General features: G+C 40.1%; 1 protein-coding gene across 11 annotated transcripts in view; it reads left to right on the top strand.

Annotated features, from left to right (window-relative positions):
- Window positions 1-22,080, top strand: part of EPS15 (epidermal growth factor receptor pathway substrate 15) — a 67,892-nt gene that overhangs the window by 12,464 nt on the left and 33,348 nt on the right. For 6 of the 11 annotated variants that reach the window (XM_056497521.1, XM_056497530.1, XM_056497524.1 and 3 more), the window contains exons 4-10: window positions 14,794-14,835; window positions 18,718-18,807; window positions 19,127-19,174; window positions 20,166-20,261; window positions 20,711-20,776; window positions 21,210-21,335; window positions 21,749-21,808. In XM_056497521.1, the coding sequence (XP_056353496.1) occupies window positions 14,794-14,835; window positions 18,718-18,807; window positions 19,127-19,174; window positions 20,166-20,261; window positions 20,711-20,776; window positions 21,210-21,335; window positions 21,749-21,808 (528 nt within the window). Of the gene's footprint in view, window positions 1-7,896; window positions 7,981-8,111; window positions 8,299-14,793; window positions 14,836-18,717; window positions 18,808-19,126; window positions 19,175-20,165; window positions 20,262-20,710; window positions 20,777-21,209; window positions 21,336-21,748; window positions 21,809-22,080 lie in introns of those variants that run through there. The other 5 variants (XM_056497527.1, XM_056497523.1, XM_056497531.1 and 2 more) reach the window with 3 other exon arrangements.

The following is a 22,080-nucleotide window of genomic DNA, read 5'->3' as shown; positions in this document are numbered from 1 at the left end:
CTTCACTAAACAAAAAGAGACTGACAGTCAAGAATGTTTCAGTTTTAGATGGAATTTGGATGTCTTTTGAATCATGGAGATCTTTCAGGAAGAATAAATCTTCTGTTTCTACCAAACTCATCCAGCTGTCTGATCTTATCTCCCTGATATGGCTTCTGTCTCTATTTTATACCTAAAACCTTGATACTTTTCTCCTTTGGACCTCAGTGTTCTTTGTGTCAGATTTTTACCTGATATATATTTGTCTTGTGAGCACCTTGGGGCAGCGAGGGCTGTCCTTCTAGAGAAGGTCAAATTTATTTGTCATTGAACTGATCCAACAAATTAAATTGATATCGGGATCTGAAAAATCTTGGTGGTTTGGTGCATCATCTTCAATAATTTTAGTAATCTGATGAAGGTGTTTATAAATAACATTCTTTAATTGCTTCTCATATTTTGTGAATCTCATTTAAATAAGTATTACCAATAACAGTGGGAGTTGAAAGAGTCTTTCAGATTCTGCAGTGCATTTTTAAAACCAGAATATATTTAAATGGAATTTTATTTGTAAAGACAGCAAGTTTGATTGAAAAACTGTTGTGAAACTACTGAATCTGTGATGTATTTTTCAAAGTCACAGTGATGACTACACTGGAATTATTTACCTGAGCTGCTTTAAATGCTACTAAAAGTCATTTAAAGAAACATTTTTTATTAATGGTCGCCACAGACTTTCACTTTCTGGTTGTTGTATAGCTATATCTGTTTATAGCTGTATTAGCTTCACCTGTTCAACAGGTGAGATGTCTTTTATTACACCTAAAAGGACAGGAACATAAGGTGGCACAGAGGAAAGCAAGTCCTTGTCAGCTGATGGAGTTCAAATTCCATTAATGCCCTTTTGTATCTGATCAGTTACATGCACACCTTAACAATTCCATTGAGGCTGAATCCCTGCTCCATTACTTCTGCAAATTAATCTTTAAAAAAACCCAAACAAAATCAACCAACCGAACAAATCAGTCATTAAGCAAATAACTTGGTCATATTTAAGAATATGTCATATTTTAATTGCACTGTGTGTGCAATGAAATGAGAACATATTTTGAATTGTGAACTATCTACTGCTGTTGTGCTTTACAGCAGTAAGAGAATATTCAGTCTTTAGTACTTAGCAATGGTATTTATTGTATGTGCTTAAAAAAATTTTCATAAAGGCAAATATATTTTGGTACTATCATCAGTCAGGTTAGTACCAACTTGATGTAGAAGAATGAGAAAATTTAATTACATGTCAATTATTCAGGAGTACAAAAAACAAAGAGATGTTTTAAGGGAACATTCCTTAGTCTTATGTGTTGACACCATTGGGGATTATATGTTGCACTTAAGGGAACATTTTGCCTGCTGATGTTGTGCAATAGTTGGCCAAGTAACAGAATAGATTCCACTCCCTGCTACAGGGCTGTAAATTAAAAAAATCCCACATGGTGCTTTCTCATTTATGGATATACAACAGGATTGTGCTTTTGAGAAGGGGAAATGCAGCTGAAAAAGCATCTGTGGAAATTCCTTTCTGCAGAAAGAGCACCACAATATGGTATTTGATAGCTTTCACAGAGTGCAACCTGCAGGCTCCTTTACAGCTCTCAACATTCATACAGATGTAGGCAAGAAGTGCTTTGCTCTTGCTTCTCACTGTATTTGTCAATAATTTGTGATCTTTTCCATAGCAGCAAAACCACAGTTTTAAATGTCACTTGATCAAGGTTAACTAAAATGGTTGAATCATCTCTGTCCTAGTCTACACTGAGAGCTAAAACATTAATACCTTTTCAAATATGATTGATTTTCCACTATTGTTGAGGTTTTGACTCATCTCCTCACTAAACCTTTGCCACTCACTACCTTCATCCAGCTGAGATCTCTGTTCTGTCACTGCAGCTCCCATACATGAGAGACTTCCTTACTGAAAGCAAGAGAAATATGATTTACATTTAGGAGAAGTTTTAACTACTAGTAAAATTAAATATGAATATTGTGTTGTTCTGAATAAGGATAAATTAAAAAATATTATTTAAATGTTGGTACCTGAATTGCTCAGCTTAAAGACTGGGTTGCCATAGTAGGTTACTCTGATTTGTGAAGGTTATTTTTTGTCTTATGACCAATGTTACTGCATTGGGTTTTTTTTTAATACTTTCTGAACCATTTTGGCATTATTACGGTTGTAATTAAGACTAGATGAAAATGAAAGAAAGTAGAGAAGGTAAGTCTAGATAAGAAGATGAAAATAATAAGAGGACAAGTAAGGAAATCTCAAGAAGAAACGCTAGTATCAAGAGTTACAGTAATGCCATAAAAATTGTCTTCTACCATTCAGAGTCATGAGTGTGTCTTAAAGACAAACCATTTAATGAGAAGAAAAAAATACTAAATGCTCTTTTGTCTAATTACTTCACATATCTTATAATTCTGAAATTAATTAATAATCTTTGTGAAGGGCAGTGTGAACTAATTCTAGGTTAGGGGAATGTTGGGAATTCAGTGTGTAGATTATATTTTTTAATATTTTCTGTTTTCTTAAAACATAATAATCTTTTAATTATTTCAGAAAGGTGAGCAATGTGTTTTCTTGATTTATAGTATAGAGAACATGGCTAAGGAAACAGGGAACAAAAGAAACTTGGTAAAAGCTTTTCTGCCTGCTACTTTGTAAACATAGTAGTTTTCAATCCTCATTTTGTTTAGTATATGCTACACACTATGATATCGATGTGTTTAATTTATAATGAGGACTGATGCTGTTTCAGCAGTGCTATTACTTGTTCTATTTCTGTCAGAACATGTATTAAGCAAGGAACAGCAAAATCTCCTGCTGTTGCATTAGCTGGACATGTCAAATTAATGCCTATTGAATATTTTTCTGCATTTCAAATATGGTCTTGAATGAAAAATGTCATTCTGCTGTCAGTCATCCAGCTAATTATCTGGAGGTCAAGCTGACTTCTTGTATATATCTACATTTCCTCTTACTATTTTGCAACATGAGGTGTAGCCCCATGAAACTGGCTAATATAAATTAGTTTGAGAAAATATACTTACAGTCTTAATGAAAAGATAAATTGTGTATGTTTTAAAATAGCATGGATCTGTACTGCTGCATTTCACATTTGCCAACTGTTCCATCAAATATTATTAATGAGATTCAGTCAAGTCCTATTCAGGTTATTTTAATTTTATCATTCTCTTAACAAAAATTCAAGATTGTTCTTTCAAATTACTACAGCTCAAAAATTATTTTAGCCTTTATATTTTTAAATACTGGAAATAGAGATGATATCATTTTACAAAACAAAGAAGTACAATGATTCCATTCTGTACTCTGTTTCTGCCAGATGAAGGAGTTAAATTCAGATATATTCAAATACTTCTGAACATCTGAACAGAAAACACTTTAGAGATGAAGAAATATGCAGTTACTTTAATATCCTAGTTTGTTTCTTTAATGCTGCAACAGTTTTGTATAAATTTGATCATCCCACATCCCACTTTGAAATACTTTCAAAGCTTCTGTAACTTTGGAAGTCTGCAAACCACCTTAACAAGCCAAGAGCTCAGCACAAGATGAATTAGCAGATAATTCCTATGCAGTTTTCATAATGATCAATGTATATACTCTAGTAACTGGACATCCTCCTAGAAGATGCACTGTAGGACTCACAGATTACATGTTTTATGCAAAAGAAACCCAGAAATCAACAGATCTCTACAGAAGGTCTGTTGGGGTCTGGCTATATGATTGTAGTGTTCTCTTGTGGCCTGAAAACATAGCAGCCTATCTGTTACCCTTTGTCTAGAAAACTTGCAGCTGCATAAAATGTAACAAGCACACAAAGCATGTCCTGGGGTGGATTTCTAGGTAAAGGCATGCCTGCAGTTGTGACTTCCTAAACCAGCTTGTGTCACTAGTCCTGGAAAGTACTCAGAGGTTTCTGGTGAAAGGTCCCCTCAGTCCAAAGGTTGTCGAAGTTTGTGTGATGATCTTCTTTATTTCTCAGGAGGGATCTTTCAGTGACCTAGGTGTGGGAAATGATGTTCTGTGTCAGGAGAATGGGTGTTGCTTGGCTCTCTGAAACCTGTGCAATGTAAGGCAGTGTGTTTGCCTGTGGGCAGGGTCCCTTGCATTACAGTTTTTGATCATAGAACAGTGATTTCTTTTTTTTGGCCAGGATTTTGTGTGTTGATCCTTATGTTTCCTTTTGTTCTGTAAAACTCAAAGTGGCTTAATCCTTCTTTCCTTAAAATCCTTGATTCTGTCTACACAATGCTGCAGCTACTGCTCTGCTTTGCCCTGGAATTCCAGAGAGCTGGGTACCTCATTTAGTGCTCAGGAATGCAGGACGCAGGACTGAGTCATTCCTCTCTCAGCCTCCGGAGTGCTCATGGGCTGTAGTAACACCTTTCCTAGAACGAGCAGAACAAGTCACACTAAATGCCTGTCTGCTGATTTGGGCTTCCTGTGTGCTGATCCATAGGATAAACAAAGCTCTAAGAAAGGAAGAGATGGACACTTCAGATGTTATTTCTAGGGAGATCATTGAAAATTATTAAAATGTTACCATTTTACTAATAAACATATTTGGAGATCTGTAAAACAGAGGTTGTTAGTGTTTGACTCTGACTGGAGAGCCTTTCTGTGCTGTCTTGCTGCAGCACATTTTCAAATTCAGCTGTACTAGAACAAGTCACTTTAACACAGTGTCTTACAGTGGGGATTTGCACCAAAATGGTTGTGCTGCTGCACTGCTGCAAGGCTCAGCCTTCAGCAGCTGTTTGGCTACTTTTGATTTGTTAGCAGTCCCTTGTTTGTCCTGTGTAGACATAACCTTGTGCATTGTACTTCTAAAGAAACAATAAAGAACACTGAGATCTGGTACCTATTTGTCAAAATGCCAGTACTTAGAATCATAGAAAATCCTATTATACTTAGAAATAAAAGCATGCTAATACTATTTTCTATGTCCTTTGGGTAACAAGTGCACTGTAGTAGAGAATCTTGCAGCAGAAAACCAACATATAGCAGTTCTTACAGAGCAGATAAACATTTCCTGCAGGAGAATTCATGTTGAATGCAAAAAGATACAAAACGAAACTTAAATTTCCTGCAGTTCATTGATCTTTTGACTTTTTTATGTTCTTAACAAGCTTTTCTGAAAACTCAGAATCCCACTACTCCTTACACAATTCACAGAAGATATTGCAAAAGATCAAGATTCATGGGGTCAGCAAAAGGGTAGAGAGAAGAATGGGGTTTCCACTGAGGAGAAACTAAGAGGAGAAGTACGTTTGGAAAATCCCCCCATTCCAGATTTAAGGACTCTTCCACCCTAGCCAAGTCCTGGTGAGTTGCTCATAGCTAAGCCAAGAAGGTCATTGGAGGGCATTGTTTTGCAAACCTGCCAACAGCTTTGAGTAAATTTTAGTGGCTGTGATTTTTCTCTTGGCTGAAAGTAAGTATGAAGTCCAGTTTTATGATGCAGTGTCAGGTGATGACATCTCAATTTCAGCTGAGAAGCAGAGAGCTGGGTTTTTTTCTGGGAGCTGTCATTCTAGATTCGTGAAATTCTGCAGTACAATCATTCACCATCAGCAGGCTGACAAGTGCTGTTGTAATTGTTACAGAGATGTCTGAGGCTCTGAGCTGGTTGTTTTAACTGTCCTGGCGGTTGGAGGGATCCAGGACAATTTGTCTGTGAGATGCATGGAATGATCAACAGCAGCACAGATTTACATGACCACACTAATTCAGTGTTGATTATGTGAAACTCATTATTATTTTAATTTGTAGAGGCTGCAGTGGTTACCTTGAGTGATTCTTGCCCTCTGACTGTGGACACAGTGGTCATGCCTGATGACTGTGAGTGTACACAGCCAGGTTGAAGGTACATAACCACATACCCGGCACTGCCTGCTTGTTCCTGAGCTGCAGATGCAATTTGGAGTCTGTTGCAGCAGCTTTGGAGAACACTATGGAAAGGCTCTCTGGATGCAGACTGCTGTGCATTTCAGTTTGAGGGAGTAAAATGGGGGCGGGGGGGGGGGGGGGTGGGAGGAGGGGATTGTTGTGTGTTATTTTCTAACACAAAGGTTCAGGAAAGCCAGGCGCTCAGGAGTGGTCATTCCTGACCTCCCTCCTGGACAAGTATTCTGCTCTGAGGGGACTTAGAGCTTTCAATTGTACTCAGGAGTGACACAGCTCTGCTGGCTAACCTGCACAAGTCCCTTGACTCAACAGCCTTATTCCAGAGCCTTGCTGCAGTTCTGGGTCTCTTCCTGGACCTGGTAGGAAATACTTGATACAACAGCTAGGAGAGAAAGGGAACAGCAGCAAGAACACTGCTGAGCCAGATAGTCTGCCCACAAAATTCTGCTCACAGCAGCTCTCGGCATCAAGCCTCCGACTCCAGAGCCAAATCCCAGGTCCCTGTTTTGCATTTTCCTTCTCTTCGCAGTGAGAACACATCAGCCTGGGTGTAACCTCTCTCCTGAGAGGCCACCAGTCCCTGCCAAGCTGCAAGACTGAGAGATGAAGGAAAAAAATGAAAGAGCAAAGGGCACCCACATGAGCTCGTGGCAGCTCGGAAACCCAGGCTTTCCAAATGCCTGCCAAGGGACCCCCTCCCAAAAATATTGCTTTCCCCAGGAGACACAGCTCTAGCTTTACAATCTTCTGGTTTAATTTAGAGATATTAATTATTCTGAGATACTATTCCAATTTTAATCAAAGAAGAAAAAAATCAGCCTAGAAATATAAAGTCTGTGTTGTTTTCTAGGGATTTTGCTTGTGAGAGAAGTGTGAGGTGGAGTAGAGAGGTGACAGTGAGTATGTGAATGGTGTGAATATTTTTATATCTATTCTGTTTGCTTTTTCTATTCTTCTCCTCCATATTTTCTTTTTCTTGCTGAAAAAATGGCTGAGAAACATTTTGGTAAAGCAGAGCTTCTATAAAATCTTTATTAAGGAATGGGTGGGAAGGAGGGATCCCATGTTTTATGACAGATGATGAGCACTAGCAGTTCAGGATGACTGCCAGCTGAGGAATGTCAGGATGCAGAGGTGGGGCATGAGCACACAACTGAGCTGAGGATGACAAAAACAATGCAGAGGGGTAGAGAATTACAAACAGATAAAGAAAACAAAACATGTTAGGAAGGCTTTCCAGTAATCAAGTATGACTTCAGCTAATTTCCGCATACTGCTCCGAATGCATATTTCAAGTTTAAATGTGTGCCTAAACCACCTTGGGGTAAAGTATAAAAATAGGAACGTTTTCCCTCAGCCCTGGGTGACTGATGTGTGCTGAGGAAGTGCAGAGCTCAGAGTAGGAGTGGAAATAAGCCAGTGGGAGGAGGTGAGCAGGTACAGGAGGAGCAGGAGAACGAGTGGTGACACAAGTATTGTTTTCAGCCAGTCCGTACACAATTGTTTCCCATGGGTTTGGAGAATGTGATGCAATTTACTCCCCACTCCAGCTCCTTTGTGTCTTGTTGCCTCTGATGTCTCATAATTTCTCCTGCCCTAAGGGGACATCATCCCTGCTCATCCCTTTCTCCTGGTTACTCTCCCCCAGAAGAGCCACTGGCACACAGAGCCACAGAGCCCCTGTGTACAAGCAGACAGACAGACAGACAGAAGGACATGTACAATGATGAGTTGCCTGGGCAGGCATCTAATTTCCTGTGAGTGGAGGGAAGCAGGAGGCCGAGCCCAGGGCTGCTCCTCACTGCTGTGAGGATGTGTCGGGTCAGGACATCCTGCTGGGCTCACATGCTGCTTCCTCCTGGGCCTTGTGCCCAATTCTGTTGCAACCGATCCCAGACCTGGTTCACCTTCTATTTTGGGACTTCCCACACCAGTGTCATGACTAGGCTGGAGAACTGCAACCGTTCACCATGCTGGAAGCATCTCCAGCAGAAGCAGGGCCAACAGGGAAGGTGAGGGACAGGCCAGGAGCTGGCAGTGGGGGACGTTGGCCAGAGTGTCCGGCTCCGGGTTTTCGCTGCAGCTGCCTCGAGCGGGCTCCGGCTCCGGTAATCCGCACCCGGTTTTGCGCGTGGCTGCGCTGCCGTGTGGCGGCGGGGGAGGCTCCGGCTCCGTCCGGCGGGCGGGCGCGGATCCGGTGCCGGGATTTGCCCGGGGCCGGCTGGGGAAGTTGCCGAAGTTGTGCGGCGAGTGGCGGGGCTCGGCGCGTCCTTCCTGCGGCCCGGCCGGGGGCATGGAACAGCATGGCCGCGCGCCTCTCCCTGGCACAGGTACGGCGGGGCTGCGCGCCCGGCCCGCCCGCGCACCGCCGCCGCCCGCTCCGCCCGCGGGCACGGCCGAGCGCCGCGGGGCTGCCCGGGGGGCCCGCGCTTTGTGCGGCCGCCGCAGCCCCGCAGCGCTGCCCCGCCGCTGTCAGGTGGCGGCGGGCCGGGGGTGTGTCCGTGTCTGCGGGAGGGAGAACGGCGGCGAGGGGAGGCGGGCGGGCAGCCCCGCGCCGCGACTGGGGGTGCCACGGGCGGGGAGCGCGTCCCGGCCGGCCGCAGGTGCCTCTGCCCGGCGCTGGGGAGCCCCGGGCGGGGAGCGGCCCTGGCGGGCGGGGCGCGGGGCTGCGCCGGCCGCCGCCGCGGTCCGTCTTTGTCTCGGCAGGAGTCGGGGCGCCGGGCTGCAGCCCAGCGAGCCCCGTCCCGGAGCGCCGAGGGCGGGCGGACTCGGGCGGCGGCTGCGGAGGGGCTGAAAGGCGATAGCGCCGGGTTAAGGTGTCCGTGCCCGGTGGCAGCCCCGCGGGCACACCCGGCTCCGAGGGGTTCTCCGGGGCAGCGAGGCCAGGGCAGGTGACCCTGGGAGGGGCAGGCGAATTCCTTGTTTTAGCAGAAACCTGTCTCCGCAGACACTGCTTGCGAGTCATTTTACCTTGGTTTTGGTGGACCCCGTGGTGTGGGAACACTGTTGTCACATGGTGCCCGTACAGGTGCCTCCTAGTGAAGAGTTGTGCAGGTGATGGCCCCAAAACTTGGAGACTCTTGGCACTGTTCCGTGCTCGTGTGATCTCACTTCACCTCAATCCTTGGTGCTCGCATTTTTTCCTGACGATAATGGAATCATTACACACAGGTTGTTCTATACCCTTAGGATCGGGTCTTATTCCCTAGAGCTGCTATAGCTAATGAACAACACTTTTTGATACTTTTTAGTTTTATTTAGCTGTGAGATGAGAAATTTCCATTCCTACCTGACGTAAGGCTAAGGTGGGCCTATTGGTTCACCCTCCTGGCTTGGGATGCTTCAATCTGATAGCCAGTTGTGACATTTACACAAAGCAAAGCTGATAAATGAGCTTAATGAATTGCTTAAGCACATGGAAGTAAACTTAGAAAGCTGGCAGCAAGGCTGCAGAGTTTGCCGTTACTTACATAGTTCACTTTTGAAAATATCAACCATTTCAAAGAAAGAAAGGGTAGTTCAGTGAAAAGGTAAATAAATACGTGAAGAAAACATATGTGTCTTTAAGAGTCTAAAGGTATAGATTTGTGAAGTATAGTACTTTTTGTGAAAGCTTGCTTTATATTAAAATGTAAGTTAGCATTTTCTGAGTCTCTCAGAAGTCTTCAAGTAAGTGAAAAAGCTGTAAACATCTGCTTACTGAAGGGAAAGAAGTTTTCACAGAGCTGCTCTGGCTCCTGATTTGGTGAGAGGTGTGGGGTGTCAGCTCTGGTGTGTTCTACAGCAAGACATTATTGCTTACAGGCTGTGTAATCCTTTCATTGTAGAATTTCTTTACTTTTTCAGTCACATGGATGGGGGACTAAAAACAAATGTGATAATGTTGACAGAAGCAGAAAAATCGCCAGTATCCTTAAAACTATTGTGGCTGCAGCTTACAGCAGTGGTTAAACTGTGGGAGCTATTTCTGTGTGTTGACCACTTGTGCAGGGATTTCTTATTTTGGCATGTTTGTTTTTTCTTCTTGTGTTGCATAAGAATCATCTTAGTCAGTCAAGCAAGCCTGAAGATAGTTCTTTTCAATGTAGGTTCTAACATGTGGAATGTTTGGGTTATAAAAAGTCCTCGCAAGTGTTGGAGTGTTCAGAGTCCGTTGAAGAGCATGAGGAAGTGAAAATGAGGGCGTGGGGGTGGGGAGTGCAGTGGTGGCTGCTCTGAGATCAGTTACTGCCAGCAGTAAAGGTGAGCAGATCAGTGCCGTCTGCTCTGGGCACATGCAGAGAGCAGGAGGCACATGAACCTGCACTCAGGCTCACTGTTGGGTCCGATTTTCTGTTCTCTTTCCTGTGTTTGGTTTGACACTACTTTAGCATGGCTGGGGCGTTGGGTATTTCCAAGTGAGATGAGGGTATTTTCAGATGACTTTGCAGCTGCAGTGTCTCGGAGGGCTGCACATCCTTTATTTGAACATCAAATCTGTAATTTCAGTAGTTTGAAACTTTTCTGTGCTAATTGTATTCTTTTGACTGATTAGTAAAAATACTTCAGGACTGTGTAAGTAGTGAAATTTATTACACCACATATGAACAAGGGTTGCAAACTGAAGGTGATTATCTCCTCCTCCTCTCTCCCTTTAATAGTAGGTATCTCAAGTATCTTTTATCTCCCCATTTTGAACCCATTCTGCAACATCTTGTTGCCATTTGCGTTTGCTCAGTGAGTGTTACGATCTGAGCATGACTTCGAATTTAATTTGGAACTTCTAAGGGAACTTCTACACGGGAGTGTTGTGGTTGCCTGTAGTTTGGAAACAAGCAAACAACAGCAATGAGAAGGAACTGACCGATCTCACAGATTGTCATCGTTGTTCTTGGAAAAGTCAAATTAAGCTAGAACCACCATAAGGAGTTGTATGTTTTGACATTTCAAGGGTGTTTATCAGACCTATTTCATATGGGGAATTTAGGGGAGGAAGAACAGAAAACCGAAGATGTGGAAAATGGATGTTGAGAATGGGGCAGAGGTGTTTCTTGAAAGGTGGGTTACATGGACATTCAGTAGCTTCTTGCTGCTCTTGAAAATTGAACTTGTGGTTTATTCTGAAAAACTGGCTGTGATTGAGGGGAAGCTCACAGTTCGAGGAAGCACTGTAAAGAAATACTCAGGAAGAAAAGGAGGATAACTTTGTGTTTGTCTTCCTGATGAGATGCTTTTTGTGAGAAATGCGGTAGTTGTCTTGAAGTAGTTACAAGCTGCTTTGGTAGATGAGACAAAATCATGTAATATCAATTTGTATCCTAATTAGCTGTAAGTCTCATTTTAGACTTGGGTATTGTGTTGCAGAGTTGAGAATGCTGTTCTGTGTCGTTGAAGGGAAACATGGAATATTATACTGAGGCTGAGCTGGATGGATTCCTGTCTCGTGCACACATTGCCAGGATTAAGGTCTTGTTACTGGAATACACAGGATCCAAATACTTGCAGTATGAATGATGCCCTCATAGTAATGCACATGTTTTGTATAATGTAGAGCCAGAGATTTTGAGGTCTCTGGCAAACTTCTGGTTTCTTTTTTTATTTTTTTATTTTTTTTTTTTTACTTTTAAGAAATCAGCAAAATTGTCAAATTAAGATCACAGTTTGTAATTTTTAGTGGAATGAGGAACCTGTTGTTCCTCTTTCTGTCCTGCAGATGAAGAAGCCAGAGTATGCATGTATATGTTTTAACCTGCACATAAAGGAGACTGCTCCTAAAGCAGATAGAAGCTAATTTTTTTGGTTGGTATTGCATCCACCATGTTAGAGAGAAGCTGCCTCTAAAAATGCAGTGCAGGTACTCTTTCATGTTGCACAGGCTTTGTTCAGTACTGATTAGAAGATGGTGGAGATTTTCTGTAGCAATTTGAAAATTGAATTGAACCATTTCTAATTATGCAGTGACAGACATCTCTGCAGAGAGAAGACAGCAGTTCTTGTGCCTGCTTCAGCTGTTCAATGGGAAAGAAAATGGTCAATTTTTAAGTGTTTGGTAATAATTGTATAGAAATTTATAGTAAATATTTTCTTTATATTTGTGATTGCTGTAGGAGATGTTCTTGATTATATAATTGAAAGTGGTAGAAAGCTTTACCCTGAAACACTTCAGCTAAGACAATAAAGCAATAGAGGAAAAAGAGAGAAGTTGATTATTATTTTGAAATGGCATTGTAAGGAAACCAGCTTTGAACTTACCAGCCTTTTGGCTGGCTAACTACAGGAAGAACATTTAAGGCCAGACTGTGTCTTTTGAAAACTCCTAAAATGAGTCCTAGAGCTCTGTGTTTTGATAGAATATGGCATTTTGGATTTTAATCAGGATAGAATAACTTGCTTCTCCCTGATATCTCATTGGGGTTGGAAGGGGAAATTACTTTTATTTTTCTTGATGGACAGCTTTTGTTTGTTTGTTTGTTTCTAAGCCTTTTTGGAAGGAAGATTGTGGCTGGATAGGGTGGACAGACTGGTAATAGTATCTTCTTAGACCTAAATGTGAATGTGCCAGAGGCATGAAAACACAGGGATTGATTGACAACAGAAGATGAAAAAGACGGGTGTCCCTGAAGGTGTTTTTTATTTCCTAGGTTATCATTCTAAAGTTCATAGGTTTGTATCAAAGGTTGTAATTACTCCAACACACATTACCCTTATGAAGTGATCAACTTTGAAATGGAGCCATAATAATGTCTTTCTATTTTTGTACGCTGTGGAATCTGACCTTTTCTCCCTCCCTCATTTTGCATTTAAAACAAGCTGAATTTACTCTGCAAATGGTTGTTACAAATCCCATAAAAAGAATTTTGCCAGGTAAATTCTACAGCAGCACCTGGAAAGGTGTTGAACTGTGTTTTTCTTCTTATCCCAGAAGAATATCCTAGATTATATTTGCATCTGTTGGTTTATTGTGGGATATACTTTGAAGGAAAAACAAGTCTATTACTAGTAAAATAGTCTGGGAAGTTTTTTTACTACTGTTACTCTATTCACAGGAAATTCCAATTACTGCAGTGATACTGATGTTAAAATGAATATTGGAAACACTAATGAAGGAAAGAATTATTGGCTCGTACTCTTAAGTGCTGAATGAAAAGATTGTTTTGCACTTAGTGTTTCCATTGCAGGACTTCAACATGATGTTTCCTGTCCAGGAGTGACAATGATCAGTTTGGCTGTAATAAGGAAACATTTGGCTGAACAAAGGGTGACATTGGGCAAGAGGGATGATGCACGAGGAGAATCGATGGTTCCAGAGGATGTGCTGGCCAGCTCTGTTCTACTGCTCTGCTCACAGATTTAATTTTAGACACATACATATACAACCCCCAGGTTGCTGTGCAAAGTATAGATGAGTGGGTAAATAAAGCATGTGAGGTTTAGGTGAGAAAATACAGTGTGCTGTGCAGTGCTGGGAAACGGTTGAAAGTTGTTGTATTGGTGTTGTGGCAGTCTGAGGGCTGGCAAAACTTGAATATATTTTGTCAGGCTATTTTAAGGGATGTGTAACTGCATGCTTAGTTGATGGCTGAAATAATAAAAGTCTTTGGGTACCAGAGCAAAGTCAGAGCAAGGTTAAGCTATAAAAATGGTGGTGTTGCAGTGAATGCCAATGATGGTTTCCCAGCATGTGTAATTTTTCATGTCTGGCTGTGGGAGAGGTATTTCCCACCCACCTCTCAGCAATCAAACAAAACCTTAGCAGTTGTGTGCCCCTGTTGTTGTTCCCTTCCATCAAACACCAAAAAACCCCAAAACAAACAACAACAGCAAAACCCACAAAAAGCACCAAACACAAAACCAAAAAAACAGCTGGAAAATCAGAAGCTGAGCCTCTGGGGCAGTATACTTGCTGAATAAGCTCTGAATGGAAGCTCTCCTGTTATTTCTAGCTGTACTCTATAATTTGCCTTTCAGGACGTTCTGGTGATGCTGCACACTTTTTGTAGTTGTATAAGATCACACTAATTTCTACCAAACATCTTCTCTTAATATAATTTTCTAATAATCAGCACCTGTGAACGTGGAGTGTTCAGCCAAAATGGCAGCTGTTGCTGTAGGACAATGGATGTGGTGTTATTTAAGAGATTAGGTTTTGCATTGTTTCAGGTCTTCGATTTTTTTTTTTTTATTTTCTAAGAATAATTTAAAAATAAAGAAAGAGCCTTTTCCAAAGAAGCTGTTTTATCCTTGTCCACTTAACTTTAGGTGAGCCCTGAATGTCTGGTAGAGGGCACTGGAATGAAGGCAGAAGTTATCCCTGACAAGGGTTCAAGTTACAAAACCCAAAGTTAGAATATTATTCTATTTTAATGTGGTACTGTTGCTGTGGGTTTAGTTTTGAATCCAGGGGTTAATTTGGGTGACTGAAAATTTTACAGACTGGTTGCATATGACACTAAATTCTAAAGAATGATGCAGTGGACAGTGAAATAAAATTATATTGCTTCGTACTCTAATATTAGAGAGCACTTCCTAGCCTGAGTCGTTTCAGGTTTCTGCTTTTGCCCATAGGTAATGTTGCCTAAGAGTTCCTGTTTCACACAGCCTCACCTGGTGACCTGGCTGGGGGAAATCTGATCTGGGGTGGTGTCAATGACTGCAAAACAAGAAGTCAGTCTACTAAAAGTTACAGCACGATGAGCTGTCCTATTTCCTCATCATTGTGCAGAGTAAATCCTTCATGCTTCTTTGAAGACCAGTGGAGAGTGTTTTTATATCTTTATTTGTCCAGGGAGAGGGAAATTGAAATATGGATCTTCAGGGCTAATCTTCTCTCTGTGTCTCTTTCACAGCTATCGAGTGCAAATCCTGTGTATGAGAAATTCTATCGACAGGTATGTATATTCTGAAAGAACAGACCTCATCTGGATTTTAAGGAATTGATATTCTTTTGCTATGGACTCAGCCTGGTCAGCAGTGTGTAAACAATAAAAGTTCAAGAAAAATTGTAGTGCTTTAAAATGTATTTTTATAGTGGGTAGCCATTATGTCTGAGCTATATCAGTATAAATTTAATATTGGCTGTAAGATGACCCTTATTTTCTAGGGAACTGCCAGGTATGTATGACATACATCTCTTGACTGTTCTAACAGACTGTGAGGTCTTGGGATGGAGTAAATTCTTTAAAAATGCTCTATTGATACGTTCTTGATTACTTTTCACAAGTGAAGATTAATTTTTTGCATTTGTAGCTCAGTTAGCATCATGTAAGTCTTGATTCTCACTTGGAATATCCCCAGAGTTATTCAAAGGATGTTGTAAGGAGTGAAATTTGGCCAGAAGGCCACTGAATGCAAAAAGAATGCCTGTAGTTCTTGCAGCTTCACTCAACACATGCAAATGTTTTGACGTTGACACAAAAAAAAGAAATATATATATAAATAAAATGTAAGAATATAAATTTTATTTATCACCTGTCTTCTGTATTTTGACCCAGCAATACCAAGGTGTTTTGATTCCTATAAATACAACTTTTTTAAAAAAATAGCTGTTTCACCTATTCTATAATAACTGTATTTTCTGTCACATACATAATGTACTTTATGGTACAAATGTAATGTAAAAACTTTCAAGGAAATTAAACTACTTGGCTGTATAAAACAGTTTAAAATAATTTTGTTTTGTAATATACCTGATGAGTAATTGATGAGCCCTGTAAAAAAACCTTATAGGAAGTTTTTTTTTCCTTTGTGCAGCTGACAATATTCGTGTTTGTCCTAAGACAGGTTATGGTGTTATGGTCTCCTTATTTAGAAACTTCTTTTGTGTGTCAACGTGAGAATATAAACTTATGTCTGGGGAAGGGACAAAGCCATGATTTCTATCCATGCCCTATTTTTGGATTATGTTTAGAGGATTAGTCCCATTATCAGGTGCAAAAAACAGCAGTTCAAGTGTATTAGTCTGTGATGCCTGAAGTCTGAGCTTGCTATTGTACTTTAGTAGGGGATTTTCTCCACTGCAGGAGAATAGCAGATTTGAAATTGCTAAACAAAAATAGAGAGTTTACCTTGATCTAAATTCAGATGGCTCATGGTAGCTGAAGGAGATAGTATCACCCTCAGAAAGTTTTCCTTCAGATGGACAAGTCCACTGTGTGTTTATCTCTAGACATTGGATTAAAGACCTTAGGAGAGTCCCTTCTAATAAAATATCATTATAAGGGTACAAGAAAAGACTGGGAACTGATTGTTCTGCACATTGTGGTTCCTAGCTCAGTCCTGACTCTCACTGACAGGTACCACCTTTGCCATGTGCCCATCTTTTCTTCCTGCCTGCATTTGCTCAGTCACTGAAGTGTGGAACAAAAACTCAGATAAAGGAACTGAAATGAAGCAAAAATGTGATACTGGTTCCTAAGTCAGTGTCCTCCATTTGTTGGAGTACACAGCCTAGTGAAACTAGAGCACTATTTGTTGTCAAGTGGTTTCAGTAGTGTACAGGAACAGGGATTCCTTAAACATGATGTTACTGTTAGGGAAGTGGTGCCAGTGGATTTGTTTTCCAGAGGATTATTTTTCAGCCTTGCTTAGATGAACTTTTTACTGCAAGCATTTTTCCTAAAGAGGAGCTTTCAAATGTGCGTAAAGACTTTCAGTTCCACTAGGGAACTTTTCCCTTCCATTCCTCAGATAAGGAGATGTCAACTCTTAGAACAGAAATGTGAGACAGACATTTCCCACTTTGTCTTATGGTTCTGATGGGATGTGCTTTTATATTAATGAATTCATTACCTGAAACAGCTCTGATGCTGAATACAGTTCCAGTTCTATCACAAACTTAAAGGAATTCATCTGGCAAAAGATGGGTTGTGAAATGGGTGTAAATCCTGCCCTTTATACTTAGAATGAGATTGGAATCTCAGCCTTTCAATAGGCACTTTTTTTCTTTCAAATAAAAATTTTTAAGTTTAACCTTTTATAGACTGATGCAAAAGCAGGGTGAGGTTAAAGGATAAATTTAAATACCTGTCATAAAGCACTAAGAAATTACTTAATCACATGGTGCAGTGCAGCAGGGAAGCAGTGCTTTCTGAATCCTGAGCTGAAGCACTTCTCACTGTAACCTTCTGTCCTAATCACATTAGATATACGTTTGTAACTTTTGGTAGTCCTTGGTCCTACAAAAGACAAGCTGTAACACGAGAGTTGTTGGCTGATGCAGCTGTAGAAACTGCTTCTTGCACATCAGGGGAAAAGCTCTGCCAAGCTGGTGTATAACTGACAAACACCAGATATCATCCCAGTGTAATAATCAAATGTAAGTGCCCCCACCCCAGCATTCAAGACTCAGTAATTTGTAAAGAAATTGAAATCAACCCTTAAAAAATTAGTTACTAAGGTTTAGAGAATTAATTGTACAAAAAGAAACTACATCGGTATTGGGTTAAGTAAGAATCCTGCTTAAATCCCTTAAAGTCACCTTCTTCTGGCTTGGACTGGGAGAAATAAAAAGTAAACACAGCTGATACTGTCGTGTTCTGTGACTTTCTTGAAAGAGAAATGCTAGGCTGAAGGTTTTCTGAGTGGATGCCAAGAGTGTTGTCTTGCATGCAACGTCGACACAGCTGTTTGAAAAGGGGGTTTGATGCACTGTCTTGGCAGCTGTGTGCCCATAGATGAACAGCTCTCCCATAACTCAATTAGCCTAACTGCTAGACTGTGTTTGCAACCTTATTGCTGTGACCAGGGCATCCCTGGTTACAGGAAAAACCCTCTCCTAATTAAAATCATACCAGTTATGTTAAAAACAAAAGATGTTTTCACTTTCAGATTAAATTACAGTTTTGGGATTTCAGAGTGTTTTGTTCCCTTTCAGAAGTGTCTATAGACAACTGCTGCAGCATTCTTTCCAGATGAGATTATTTCTAAATTCCCCATGGTCTTGCAGGAGCCAGTTCTAATCCCATCTTGGGAAGTTGTTAGCTTTGAGCACCTTGTGTGTGCTGCACCTGTGAACTTGGGCAGTTGTTCTTGTGCTCCAAACACAATATTGAATATGGCCTTTGTTTAAACACATAGCTGTGAGACTGGAAATGGTGCAGTTGTCATCATCATCACCCTCCCTGTGGGATGTAGTAAGGCTGACAGTCTGAATTGATTGAAGATAGCCTTTGTGCTATTTTCCATACTTTTTAAGAATCCTTTCCTTTAGGCTCTCAAGAGCTCTCAGCTTTTCCTCTATTTCCCTTGTCCTTACATCATTATGTAGGTGATGTAAGTTTTCCTTCTTTCTTTTCCCACTTGAAAAGGTTTGGTTTAGGTAATGATTCCCCTTCAGAATGTGAATAACTCTATTTTAATCATCTCTCTATTGATCCAGGGAGAAATTAATGCTGATTGGTATTGTGCCAATATCACCAACTTCTTCATTGTGTAAATAGGTTTCACTTTAGGGAGTATTTCCCTCTGCTGTGGTGGTAAAGGTATCTTCAAAGAAGAGCCTTCCTTTTCAGACCCTAACAGTAATGAAAGCAGAGCTGGACAATGAAATCTAATCAAACCCTGGAATTCTCTGTTCTTAAAAATCACATGTTTTGATGGCATCAAGAAGAAAAGCCTGTGATTAAGAGGGGCTAATTTGATAGGTTCAGAAGATTGTCCTCAAAGTGACTTAACTTGAGCATTTTTCTTTGGTAGCTTGTATAGAGCCTATGTAAAGAGATGGAATCGATTCAAAAGCTAGTTTGTCATGTGGGGATTTTTCTCTCCACCAGGTTGATTCTACAAATGCTGGAAGAGTATTAGCTTCTGATGCAGCTGTTTTCTTGAAAAAGTCTGGATTGACAGATTTGGTACTTGGAAAGGTATTTATTGGCAATTATTTAATTTATTTAATTATCCTGTCTTCTTGCTTCAGTTAGTATCCTGTTTAAATTAAAATGCTTGGTAGCTCTACAGGATACATGATCTTCCCTAATGTGCTTTCAGTTGTTCTATCCAATAGTCCCAATAGTTTCTATCCAGTCATGGAAATTATTGCAATATTTAAATGTGTCATCACAATTAAGTGCTATCATGAAAGTTAAGACATGAACTTTCCTCCAAGTGTCTGTTATAAATGGAGGGAGGACTTGCCAGCTTCCTCTCAAGTACTGTGAACACTATGTTATTTTTATGTTTCAGATTTGGGACCTAGCTGATACTGATGGCAAAGGTATCCTGAATAAACAGGTATGATTATATATTTTGTGTATTACTCTAACCATTACCCAGCCTTGAAACAAGATGAAAGTTGAAATTTTTGGTTCAGGAAAGCAGTTTTTCTAACAGATTTTCATAACAGATTTTTCTTATTTTGTCTGGCTATGTAATTCCCATTTGAGTAGAAGCTACAATAAATTAAACAGCCTTCAGCTGCCTCATCAGCTTTTCTCCAGGTTGTAAAATGGGCTGATGTAGCTGTGCAGTTTGCTGAGAAGTAATTTAAGGTTTAATGTGCTGCATTTATGAAGAAGGTGATTTTTTTTCCTCATAATCTTGTAGGAAACAATGCAGAAATTAAAATTCTTGTAAAATCTTCAAAATTCTTATTTCTTTAATTTTGGTGGACTTGACTTAGTACATTCTGTTTGGAGTTGTCCTTCCCAAGCTGTGGCAGTGAGCCTTATGGGGACAGACTTTTCATCTCACTGGTGCTACCACAAGCTCTAATGTGTTTTGATGTTTGACTTGAATTATAAATAACAGTCCATTGAGAGGGAACTGCTTCTTCCCATGATAGGAAGAAGAGGAAGTTGTAATATCTACCAAACAATTTTGGGGTTTTTTGGGCTTCTTTTGGTTCATTTTTTCTGTTTTCCTCCACTTCCATTAACCATCTGTGGGATCAGCTCAGTTCCTCCAAGATTAACAGCTGTAATTACACTTCAAATTTTCACTGTTCTTTTATACTGAAGAATTGAGTGCTGAGAGCTGATTACACTGGCCAGGAAGTTACTAAATTTTTGGAAAATTAATTGCAAATTTCATCTGACTGGAGGAATCCAGCATTTGCTGGCTTCTGATTTCTGTCACTTTCTAACCCCCTTTGAAGCCATGTGCAACTTTTCATATATATAGTAATACTAGAAAATCTCGTAATTCTTCTGAAATGTTACTGTCTTTTAAAATTATATTTTCATATTATAAACCCTTTAAAATTTCTATTTTTTTTTCCCTATAGGAATTTTTTGTGGCTTTGCGACTTGTAGCATGTGCACAGAATGGATTGGATGTTTCCCTGAGTAGTCTTAACTTGCCTGTTCCTCCACCAAGATTTGTAAGATTTCTTTTTTAATTGAACATATTAGTCACAACTGCTTTTAAGTGAAAAATTAGGAAGATTTGGTATAAATACCAAGCACTTCAGAGGGTGATGCTGTAGGGCAATGGGGGCCTTACACCAGGGAAAAAAATCAAGCAACATGGAATAAGCTGCTACATGTTCTAGTGGGGATTTGAATATAAAATTGTGTATAATTTGATATTTGTTCTATTAGTGTTATCTTTAATGGAATAAAAAATTTAAATTTTTTGCTCTATGGTATTTGTTCTATTAGTGTTATCTTTAATGGAATAAAGAATTTAAATTTTTTGCTCTAAATTTTGGTGTGAATGACTAAAACGCAGTTCTGGCTTTGAGAAGCACCTTCTGAAATAATGGGGGGATGGTTTTGCAAAGTCAGAATCACGTCTCTTTTAATGTATCTGTATCTTGTTTTTCCTTAGACTGATACTAGTAGTCCCTTGCTAATCAGTGGAACAGCATCAAGTGATCTACCATGGGCTGTAAAGGTAAACTAAATATTAGCTGTTACCTAGAACTGCTTTCTGGATGTTTGCAGGAAAACCTGTCTTTCTTAGAAAAATCTAATGCTACATTTCTAAAGTGTGATAGTTACCATTCCTGTCAAATTCGTAATTGGGCTAATAGACCTAATTTAATAAGTACACTTGACCCTTGGGAAATCTCTTCATGTTTAGAAATTTAAAATAGAGGGGGAAAAAAAGTTGTTACGTGAAGCCATGAAAATAATTGAAGAAGAAATCTCACAAGGTTTTGATGAGTCTGTCTTAAAAATAACATCTTTTTGATGTTTTCTTATAAGCATCAGGAACTGCAATGTGAGTTTATTAAAAAAAAGTTAACACTTTTGAAAGAATTTTTGCTTCTTTGCCTATGAATGTGACTGTTTGCATAAGTAATATTTTTCTTCTGCCCCTGCAGCTGGAAGACAAGGCCAAGTATGATGCTATTTTTGACAGCCTAAATCCAGTGAATGGACTGTTGTCAGGGGATAAGGTGAAACCTGTGCTCCTTAACTCAAAACTACCAGTGGATATCTTAGGACGAGTAAGAATATCTTGCTTCTTAATTGTCCCTTCACAAGTAATACCTGTGCTGCACTCAGCAATGCCTGTTCCTCAAATTCAAGATTTGTAGTAATGAGCCTAACTATTAAATAAGACTTTATGGAATGCAGCTATTAAACTGAAAAATAAAATTAATTTTGCTGTTTGGCTCCAACTGCAGTGTATACGTTCTGTATACTCTTTAACACTTGGGTCAGGGCAGGGTGTCTCCAAACTTAAGAATCTCTCTGCTTTTGCATGGTTTATGTGAATTTACATTACTGGAAACAATGGTTAATAAAACTTGAGATATGGTGGAGGGAGGCTGTTCTCATGTGTGTTTTCAATGAGGTTTTAAGTAGGAAACTGCTGCAGTTTAGTCAAAGATCCCTATATTCTGCTTTTTATTGGTAGGTGTGGGAATTGAGTGATATTGACCGTGATGGAATGTTGGATCGAGATGAGTTTGCAGTTGTAAGTATCTTCTGCCTCCTGGGATTTTGAAAGCCTGATGGCAGGGTTTAAAATAGATGCACTGTGTATTAATTTCTGACTGTGTGGTTCATTTATTATCTTTATTCAGAGTCCTTAATCAAGTTTTAGTGCTGTTTAATGTTTCTGTCAGTTTGTTGAATGTGTCTCAGTACACAGCACAACTTTCTTTGTGGGTTAGGTGAGCCATTAAAACTTCCACTTGAGATCTGCTGTCCCATGAGACACTGAGTGTTTTCACTGAGTTTTTCCTT

The sequence above is a fragment of the Oenanthe melanoleuca genome, chromosome 8 (genome assembly GCF_029582105.1).
Source record: "Oenanthe melanoleuca isolate GR-GAL-2019-014 chromosome 8, OMel1.0, whole genome shotgun sequence".
Taxonomy (NCBI): domain Eukaryota; kingdom Metazoa; phylum Chordata; class Aves; order Passeriformes; family Muscicapidae; genus Oenanthe; species Oenanthe melanoleuca.
Note: the sequence above shows the minus strand (reverse complement) of the source record. Positions and strands in the feature narration are given on the sequence as shown.